This window comes from Pogona vitticeps, chromosome 12 (assembly GCF_051106095.1).
Source record: "Pogona vitticeps strain Pit_001003342236 chromosome 12, PviZW2.1, whole genome shotgun sequence".
In the NCBI taxonomy this organism is placed as follows: Eukaryota; Metazoa; Chordata; class Lepidosauria; order Squamata; family Agamidae; genus Pogona; species Pogona vitticeps.
The window spans coordinates 25729190-25739733 of NC_135794.1; the positions used below are offsets into that span (position 1 = coordinate 25729190).

The window sequence follows — 10544 nt, forward strand, 5'->3', positions numbered from 1 at the left end:
TGTTCTGCTTTTCTGCCAAGTAAAAAAGGTTCAGGGAGGCTAGGAAGAAACAGAAGAAGGTGGCCTTCCATGGCCACAGAGCCTTGGTCTCCATCCAGCCCAGGGTGACTGTCAGAACTGATTGGGAGCAGCTTGGGTGTTTTGCGGCTTCAGGCTGTGTTTATTCCCTGACCCTTTGCTGGTATTCCATGGTGGTGGTTCTTCCCTCCAAGCTTGGGTGTGCTCAGGGTGTTCTTGCATTGATTAGCCGTGTTAAAAATACAGAATTAAAAGCAGCTTTGACTGAGTGGCTTTTGTGTTACGTTAGAATTTTTAAAACCCCGTCCTTTAAATCAGCAACAGACCAACTGGTATGCCAAGGGCCTGCCTGAGTGTCAGAAGTTTATCATGGTTACTTGGGTGCTGCTACTGATGTTTTGCTGAGGGTTGCCCAAACACAGCATAGAAGATAAAATGTGCAAGACATGGAAAATCTGATTGCTAGATGCTACCTGGTCATAACCTTTCTGGGTAGTCTCAGCAAGTAGAGGTGCTCAGCAGACATTGCCCTGGAGGTGAAAACGGGGAAGAATTGCAAACATTAATAATTCTCTTCTTTCTGGTATATTTGCCCAGACAGTTTTGAAGTAAGCCAAACGTGATCTTAATACCTGGGGTGTACTTTGAACCTTGGCAGCCCAGGGTCTCCATGGACTGCAACTCCCAGAATCCTTTGCCACCAGCTCTAGGGGCCAGGTCTTCTGGAATTTGCAGTCCAAGAACACCCGGGTTGCCACTGATGTCAGAAGTTGTTGGCAGGTTTGAGTATCTGGGGAAGGTTCAAAAAGCTGGGCTTGAAGTCATTTTTTTTCATTATGCTATTTTCTGGTGGTGACTAGTTCAATTATTTGAATGCAGTGGATGAGCTTAGCAACGTAAAAGAGAAATTTCCTGCCCTACTTTTCTGTCCAAACTGATTGGACAGAAAAGTATGGGCAACATTTTTAATATGATACAAGCCAGCAACAGTGACTCAGAAGTGACGTTTTTAGCTTTATGCCTGTTGTTTTCTGCCATCACGGCACCCTGTGCTTAATAGTTTAAATGAAAGCTGTGCCCTGAAAGATAACTAATGGAGGCTGCAGTGTGGAAGCACTTAAGTGGCCCTGAGAAGAACACACGCAATAGAGAGGGAACTGTGTGCCGGCAGGAGGAGGATCGCTTAGGAGAGAGCAGGCCTTCAAAGCTAGGCTGCAGGAGGCATCGTTGGTCCTGCTGTGCAAAGGAGAGCCTGCAACCAACTGTTGGGCTTGCTTGTTTATTTCTGAATTATTATTATTTATTTACAATATTTTTACCCCATGAGCAATCTGCAGAGCAGTAGACGTCGGAAGAAAGGCAGGATCTATAAGTCAGTTTGCTCTGTTAAGGAAGGAATGCCCCTTTTTTTGTTTTGAAAATATATTGGCACGTGACCGTGGCCTGAGTGATCCTGTTGTCAGGCTGGAAGCAACCAGTGGCTGTAACCAGTGTTGGCTCTTCCATTGGCATCCAAGTCATTTCAGTCTTTTTAACGCTCGAATACAAAACAAGTGACCACCTTCCTCCCGCTTTGCTAAACCTGCTGTCCTCGGATACATTCAGACTCGCCCGATGATGGCCCTCAGACAGACATCAGGAAGGCTGTGGAGAGTTAGCCAGTGCCACAGCTGGATCCTGTAATGTACTGTAGGACTTTTCCAAATAATGCCCTCTCCATGGGAAGTGACTTCATCAGTTGAAGTCATAATCTGTGAAACCTGTTTTGTGGGGAAGAAGTGCCTCTGAAAACTTGACCCTGTGCATTGAGCTGGTATGTGGGGATCCTTAAAGGGTGAATTTACGTGTGATAGGAAAGAGTCTTGGGATTTTTAACATTTCCGTTAGGATACCACAAGCCGCTACTGAATACTGTCTGAAAATCTGCTTAGAATTTAGCAAAGAAATAATAAGCCAGTGTTCTTGCCATGCAAAACAATATTTCCAGGCAGTATCTCTCCTTGACAAAATAATCTGTACTTCAGATTGTATGATGTTTTGTCTTAATTCAGTTACTCTCTTTTCAATAGCTTCAGGCTCACCTGTAATATAACAGCTTCAAGGTAAATGCCATGAAGCAGGGTAGTAGTATCCCCATGCTGGGATGGAAACACGCAGGTGTTTTAAGTTGATGAGTGAATGATTTGAGATTCTTGTTCCTTATACAGTACAGCACAGGTAGTTTAAAATCTGCAATTAGCAAACTTAGAAAATGGGTCTCCTATGGCCAGGAAATTTCTCTTTTAAGTTGCTAAGCTCATTCACTGCATTCAAATAATTGAACTAAACTTTTCTTTAAAAAGTAAAATCCTACAGCAAACTACAAAGGTTGAACAGAACAAAGAAAACACACAAAAGTACAAAGCCTCAATTACTAAGGTTTCTGCAGACAGCTGCATTTCAGTTTTCACTTGCCCTATACCAATGAAAACTTGAAAACTTTTTTTTTTCCAAACCTGGAGCCTTTCTTGAGTAAGAGCTCTTCCTCGCTCTGCATGTGGTGGCAAGTAGAGCATCATTAACCAGAATTAACTTGTTCAGAAAAAAAAAATCAACACCACGTTTCCCGCAGATCAAAAGGTTCACATTGCCTGCTTCTGTGCATGGTTTTGGATATGCTAATTCCACACCCCGTAAAAGTAGCATTTTTGCTTTTTAGAGCGTGTAAGATTTTGGAATGCTGACACGAGGTTTCTTTCTTTGTTTTTCTCCAGGTTTTTGCCAGATAAGATGGATGGCAGCTTTGATTGTGATTGTGGCGAGCTGGAGCCACCTGATCATTAACTAACGGCATCTTTTGTAAACCAAGAGTTGCCTCTTCCTTGATGAACTAGGCCATAAACAAAAGGAAACAAAAACCGAAAAAAGCAAGAGGAGAAAAGTGTGCTTACCAGCTTCACAGAATGAAGCTGCTCAGGGCCTGTCCAACACTGAATGTATCTGCACTGTGAGGAGGATGTTAGTAGAAGTCTGTTATGTGCATATTTATTCACATTTTTGTTAAATGTTAGCCAGTTTAGCACAGTAGATCGGAGTGCGTAATATAATGTCACTTCATTCCGTTTTGATTTACTAGTATTTCCTTTTAATGTCTGCGGATATGCTGCACCTTGCTTGAACTATGAATGCTGCAACCTCTCTCTCTTCGCTCAGTTTGATTTGTAGTGTAAGTTCTATGTCTCAAGGGGTTCCATCAGGCCGGGTTGGCTGAGGAGGCAATGAAAGTGTCAAGAACCCATCCTGCAATCAGCCAGGCGTTTTTCTTCTCCCTTTCTGCAAGATCCTTCATATACCAGTTGAAGTATCTCTCCCTTTCTATACAAGCTTAATAGTTTTAAGAGGGAAAAAAAAAAAAAACAGACCACACCAAATTTTCAAAATGGCAGAGAAGTTTGAAAGTCTCATGAACATTCACGGCTTTGATGTAGGCTCTCGCTATATGGACCTGAAACCATTGGGCTGTGGCGGCAACGGCTTGGTTTTCTCTGCCGTCGATAACGACTGTGACAAAAGAGTCGCGGTCAAGAAAATTGTCCTGACCGATCCTCAGAGTGTCAAACATGCTCTGCGTGAGATCAAGATCATTCGAAGGCTTGACCATGACAACATTGTTAAAGTGTTTGAAATCCTGGGTCCCAACGGGAGTCAACTGACAGACGATGTGGGCTCTCTGACAGAACTGAACTGTGTTTACATTGTCCAAGAGTACATGGAGACAGACCTGGCCAACCTGGTGGAGCAGGGCCCCTTGCCGGAAGAACACGCCAGGCTCTTCATGTACCAGCTGCTACGTGGGCTCAAGTACATCCACTCGGCAAATGTTCTGCACAGAGATCTCAAGCCAGCTAACCTGTTCATCAATACCGAAGACTTGGTGCTGAAAATTGGGGACTTCGGCCTTGCACGGATCATGGACCCTCATTATTCCCATAAGGTACGTGAAGAGGGGCAGAGCAGCGCTCTTGCTCTCTCTCCCTCTCCCTCTCTCCCTCTTTCTCTCTGGTGCTGTATTCCTTAAGCTGGTTGTTGTCTAAACCTTCAAGAGACACTGCTTGCTCTGTTCCTTTATGAGACCAACAAATGTTTTTAAGAGTTACTTCCAGGTTTATCTTTTTAAAAAAAAAAAAAAAAAACACTGGCCAAAAGGGCTGGCTTTCCAGCAGAACATTCCCTTCAGCAGTTCAACGTAGTAGCCTTGTGGAAGAGCTCTCTGTAGATCTTGAGACTGTGAGTTAAAGCTGTGGGGCGTTCTCTATGGGGCTTCCTCATCTGCAGCTCCGTCTGCCTTTCAGGTAGAGGCAGTTCAAGAAGGCGATGAGTGGCTCAAGAGGATTCCTGCCTCTTGGCCTAGCTAGCTGGCCTCACAGTTGCCACCCCACCCTTAGCTTCTTGGAGGAAAAGTATTATACAGATGTAATAAATGGAATGCACATAACATTTCTCTCTCTCTCTGCAGGGCCATCTTTCTGAAGGATTGGTAACGAAATGGTACAGATCGCCTCGCCTTTTGCTGTCGCCCAACAACTATACAAAAGCCATTGACATGTGGGCTGCAGGCTGCATCTTTGCTGAAATGCTGACAGGGAAAACTCTCTTTGCAGGTTGGTACAAACCTGTCATGATAAGCAGAAAGTGCTTTGCAGACTTACTGGTGCCAGTGAAAGCTTTCCAGGTCGTTCACTGTGAAATAAAAGGAATGAATGTTTGCAGATATTGGTGCAGAGAAGTGAGAGGTAGGAGCAGTTGTTTTGAAACTCATAGCAGTTCTGGTTACAACATATTGATGCTAAGGTGGCTTTGAGATCTCAGAGTGTAGAGTCAGGCCAGCTGGTGCCAGAGCCATATGACAGATCGCAAAAGGCACAATTAATATGTTGATCTTTATCCTGGCGTCATGTGTTCATTGAGGTAGGACTCACCCATCAGGATATGTTGCAAACAATACTTTGCCCCCAAGCAAGTTGGATATTCAGTTTATTGACCTTGGAAGGATGGAAGTCTGTGCCAATCTTGAGCCAGACACCTGAGCCTGTCAGAATCAGACTCTGATCATGAGCAGAGTCTTGACTGCAGTACTGCAATTTAGCCACTGCACCGTGAGGATCATCTTTTTAAAGTGTTATTCTACAAACTTTTGGATTCCCCACTTCTTCTGACAACTTCCTCTTGTGTGTGAAGGCTGCTGTTTAGATTATATATGGACTGGCATGCAAGCGTATATAGTCATGGTAGTATTAAAAAAAACTTCGTTTGTCATGGTTATGAAACTGCCTAAATGTCTAGAACCCTAGTGACGTGGACTTTCTGACCTTTTAAACCTTTTAGGCGCACATGAACTTGAACAGATGCAGCTGATTTTGGAATCAATTCCTGTTGTGCATGAAGAAGACCGCCAGGAACTTCTGAGCGTAATTCCAGTTTACATTAAAAATGATATGACTGAGCCACACAAACCTTTAACTCAGCTCCTCCCAGGGATTAGCCCTGAAGGTAACTTGTCGCTGTTCCTTCTTTGTTCCTTCCACCTCCCACTCCTCCTGGCTCGCCTGCATTGGATAATGAGTGTGTGTTCACAGGCGTAACATCTCTCACAACACTTTGAAACACACAGGGTGGGCAAGATTTTGGACAGGTTGTGGCCTGGTGTTTTCCAGCTCAGGTGTGCCCTGTGCAGTTAGGGGGCTTTCGTGTGTATCCCATTGCACAACTTTTTAAAGTCGTGTCCCTTATTAACATTCTGCTGATAACATTGGCTTTCCCTCTGAATTGCCTGGCTCATTGAGTTTGAAGGGTGGTTCAGTAGTCTTTGGGGAAATCAAACTGGGCTTAACTTAAGATGTGAACATTCAAAATGAGAAAGATACATTCATGGGGAAGCCTTTTTGTTTTGTTTTTTGGTGGAGGGCGGTATTCATTGGCGGCCCACAGTCGATCACAGTGGACGAAGTGTGCGGCCAGAGTTTCTTCCTCTCGTCTCTGGTAGACTTGCCGCTTCTGACACTGACCTAAAAAGGCAGTGACTGATCCTTGTTTGCTACCATACAAACCCTGTTGGGTTCCAGTGTCAAAGAAGTGCAGCAATGCAAGATGTTCTGCATTGTGGCGGTGGGCAAAGGGTGTGTGGAGGCAAAAACAGAAATCAAGAACTCTTTTCCCCGTTTGCATTGCACTCACCCTAATCATTTCCTGGCTCCCAAGTCTATATGATGAATGCCCAGAGGTATCTCATCTTGGCCCCAAATATAGTTTGCGCCATGCTTGACTTTTGTGCTCTGCTTCACGAGGTGCTGGTTTTCAGAAACTGATGGCTGTTTTCGTTTTGCCCCCCTTTTAGCACTGGACTTCCTGGAACAAATCCTGACCTTCAGCCCCATGGACCGATTGACAGCAGCAGAAGCTTTATCCCACCCCTATATGAGTATTTACTCCTTTCCAACAGACGAGCCCATATCAAGCCATCCTTTCCACATTGAGGATGAGGTGGATGACATTCTGCTCATGGATGAAAGTCACAGCCACATCTATAACTGGGACAGGTAAAAACGGCTTTGGGAGTCCTTCTGCATTGCATGTAGGTTGTGCCTCAGTCCCAGGTGGCAGCCAGTGTCTTAACATTAACCTTAAAGGAAAGGCCTTTAAAGGGGCAGAAGCACCTTAAGGTGCTCAGGAAGAGAGGTGGGACATTAAGCAGAATGATGGGTAATGGCTCTCCTCATTTTTGTTAAGTTGGATTCTCTTGGAATTTTCCCCCACTCTGTTTGTTTGCTTGCTTGCTTCTTTAAAACATTTCCCTGCCTTTCTTTTTAAAAGGACCCAAGGCAGCTCTCCTTATTTGGTATAAAGTACTTTTATTTTTTAGTGCATCATTGTCGCTTCTTCAACACAAATTGCTCAGTCTGCCAAACCACTCCCATTTCCATTGTCTTCTGCTAACACCACTTTAGGGAATGGCATAGAATCCCATGTGTGCGTTTGACGCTTTACAGTTAGCGCTGCCATGGGGCAGTGGTCCGTCTCCCCATTCTGACCATTACCAGAGATGGATCAGAAAGGTGAATGTAGCTGCAGAGGAATGTCTGCATTAATGCATCCTCTAATTCAGTATAGAGTCAACATCCAATCTTGGCCATGGAAACTCATGGGGGAGAGGTGGTGGTAGTGGTAAATGACTGCTTAAGCATCTCATATACCTCGAAAACCCTGTTAGGATCACTTTAACTCAGAAATGACAAGACAGCACATAAAACAACAGTCCAATATATTGACTTGGCTATTAAAAGGGCAGGAATATCCCAATGGGGAAACTTGCAGGAAGAAACAAAGCAGCGGATATAGTAAAAGAAACCAATAGTTACCCAACCTATCAAAAAATTGTCATTCCACTTCTGCCTTTGCTACCGCATAAATGAAATTGGATGTCAGAGTTTCAAGCCATCTGAAAGATCTAGTCCTTAAGTTGTATTCAGTTGCTGAAAACTCTGAAAATTAAAGATCTGTAAGAAATGTGAGAAGCTGACAGTTAAAAGGGGATGCTTTTAAGGCTAAAAAGTATGTTGTGATTCAGAGTACTTGCCTATTCACCGTGTGAGCAAAGTGGATGCCTATAACTCACTGACAGGGGCCATTGATCATTTCAGATACCATGACAGTCAGTTTTCAGACCACGAGTGGCCTGTTCACAACAACTTTGAATCCGATGAAGTTCAGCGTGACCCAAGGGCTCTTTCTGACGGGACTGATGAAGAAGAGGTGCAAGTGGACCCTCGCAAATACCTGGATGGCGATCGTGAAAAATACCTGGAGGACCCTGCTTTTGATACCCACTTTTCCACTGAGCCTTGCTGGCCCTATCCAGATCACCATGAAAACAAGTACTGTGATCTGGAATGCAGTCATACCTGTAATTACAAAAGGCGGTCCTCTTCGTACCTAGATAATTTAGTCTGGAGAGAGAGTGAGGTGAACCATTACTATGAGCCCAAGCTCATAATCGATCTTTCTAACTGGAAGGAACAGAGCAAAGAGAAGTCAGACAAAAAAGGAAAGTCAAAATGTGAAAGGAACGGATTGGTGAAAGCTCAGATAGCTCTGGAGGAAGCCACACAGCAGTTTGTAGAAAAGGAGAAGCAGCAGGGGTTTGACTTTGATTCCTTTATAGCAGGAACCATCCAGCTGAGTTTGCAGCCGGAGTCGTCCACTGAGATTGAGAAGCTCAATGACCTGAACAGCTCTGTGTCCCACCTAGAGCCGAAAGGCATTGCCAAGTCAGTCAGCCGAGAGAAGCAGGAGAAGGGCATGGCCAACCTGGCCCAGCTGGAGGCTCTGTACCAGAACTCCTGGGAGGGCCAGCAGCTGGTCAGTGGCGGGGAAGAGTCCTTCCTCATAGGCCAGTTTTGTTGTGAAGTCAGGAAGGACGAGCAGATAGAGAAGGAGAATCCCTACACCAGTTACCTGGACAGGTTTTTTAGCAAGAAAGAAGAGGCAGAGATAGTAGACTCCGAGCCAGTTGATGATGGGAAGCCGGGGGAGAAAGAGAGAGAGGGAAGCTTTTTAAGTCATAGTGGGGAATTTCTTTTCAATAAGCACCTCGAAGCGATAGGTATTCCTCAGTTCCACAGTCCCGTTGGCTCACCTCTTAAATCAATACAAGCCACACTAACACCTTCTGCTATGAAGTCATCTCCTCAGATTCCCCATAAAACATACAGCAGCATTCTGAAACACCTAAACTAAACAGCAGACATTTCCTTTTTTTGTACTCATGAAACGTGTGTTCTTTTTTATTGTAATTTTTTTACTTGAAAATCAAATGATGTTAACTTTGGTATGGATTTCCTTAATTTCCTGTTTACCCTTGTTTTTGCAATCCAGACTTTTCTTTACCTGACAGTTCTTTTTTTTTTAACTGGCATGTCATTTGCACACAGAGGTAAAAGAACAGAGCAAAACAGTGCAGATTGCAGGAGAAAGCAAGAAGAATATGCACTAAACCAGCTTAGAAACACTCTCCGTTTAAACCGTTCATGCTTTGCAGGGTTAAGAATCTTGCCTTGAAAATTCACACAGTGAGATTATACATAATTGCATGAAAATATCTATTTTTTCCCTGAAACATTTTTCATTCATATGTATTTTAAAAAAAAATTCATACTGTACACATTTCTTAGGCACATGATACCAGCAGCAACTGTAAATGAATGCAGAATTTGGTACGCATGTGTTATCTACCTCAAGGTAACAGCAGTATGTGGCAAAACATTGACCACCTGTAGTGCTTTTTGTAACGCACTTCCATATAGCCAGCATTGTTGTAGTAGGTGGTATTACAGAGAAAACTCATTCAATATTTATAAATATTCTGGTATGCATTCTTTATAGTGGGAATGTTAATATGCAGCGTTTTTATTTATTTTAGCAAATTATATTTTCTGTAATGATAGAAAGTCAAATTTTTTGGACTTGCTTTACAGATAAAGTTCTTGTTAGCACTATGGTTTATTGCCTACATCGCTGAAACAGATTAAATGACATCCCCTTATTCTGAGGTGATCCATACAGGTTTTTTTTAAAAGAGTTTTCACTTCAAGTCAGGCACTCGCTGTGTATAGGAATTTGCAGTTTGGAGGTGCCTGATCTCTACAAAGAAATTAGGAATTGTTTTATTATAAAATGCTCCTAGAAGTCTTAATTGTGTTAATTTTTTAAAAACAATTTTTGTAATGTTAGCTGTGTGCATGGAAACAATTAAGGTACAACATTACTGTAGGTTAAAAGTTCTATCTTGTCAGGCATTTTGGTTTTATTCTATGTTTTTATTGAATGATACCCTTGTCTCATTCCCAGAGCAAAGCATGAGTGTAATTAGGTTAAATGTAGCATGTAGCTAATCGGTCTTCTGGAAGTTTGTTTTGCCTTCTGGGTTCTGTTTTTGGTTTTTTATTTTTATTTGTTTGGGAAACTATGTACCATTGGCTCCCCTGTTTTAAAGAAAGAAACCAATAAAACACGGCCAGCGAAACAGACCCTCTTGTGTCTCAGCCTGGGAATCCCTCTGGCCGCCGTGAGTGTTAAAAACAGCACAGGGTTCCTGTCTGTTCTGAGACTGAAAGAAACGATGGTGGTGGCCACAGGGGCTCATGTGTGTGGTTTTGTAGGTGAAACATCCATCAAATTTTCAGAATTGGCTCGAAAGAAAATTCTGACCTTTCAAGAAGTGAACTTTGCCCCTCCTCCAGGGCATCTCTGCCCCTGCAGATGCCTTGGGCCGATTCCCCCTTCCTTTACTGCTGGTCATACTGGGAAGGGCCTGCAGAAGTCCAGACCGCTGGAGGGAGGGGCCAAGGTGATCTTGCCCGGCTAGTCTTGAGCATCGTGGTCTTTGGAAGTTGAGGCGAGCTTCCAAGCTGGGTGATCCAGCTCTGTGCAGGGTGACCTGGGTCAAGCGGCTTGCCTGGCACAGCTTTTGTGGAAAGAGGCTTTCTTTGCCA

General features: G+C 43.6%; 1 protein-coding gene across 2 annotated transcripts in view; it reads left to right on the forward strand.

The window, feature by feature from the left end:
• Nucleotides 1-10079, forward strand: part of MAPK6 (mitogen-activated protein kinase 6) — a 36374-nt gene extending 26295 nt beyond the window's left edge. For both annotated transcript variants that reach the window (XM_020790032.3, XM_020790031.3), the window contains exons 2-6: nucleotides 2772-3991; nucleotides 4514-4658; nucleotides 5383-5547; nucleotides 6392-6593; nucleotides 7695-10079. In XM_020790032.3, the coding sequence (XP_020645691.3) occupies nucleotides 3437-3991; nucleotides 4514-4658; nucleotides 5383-5547; nucleotides 6392-6593; nucleotides 7695-8790 (2163 nt within the window). In that variant the 5' untranslated portion in view covers nucleotides 2772-3436 and the 3' untranslated portion in view covers nucleotides 8791-10079. The remainder of the gene's footprint in view (nucleotides 1-2771; nucleotides 3992-4513; nucleotides 4659-5382; nucleotides 5548-6391; nucleotides 6594-7694) is intronic.
• The last annotated feature ends 465 nt before the right edge of the window (nucleotides 10080-10544 follow it).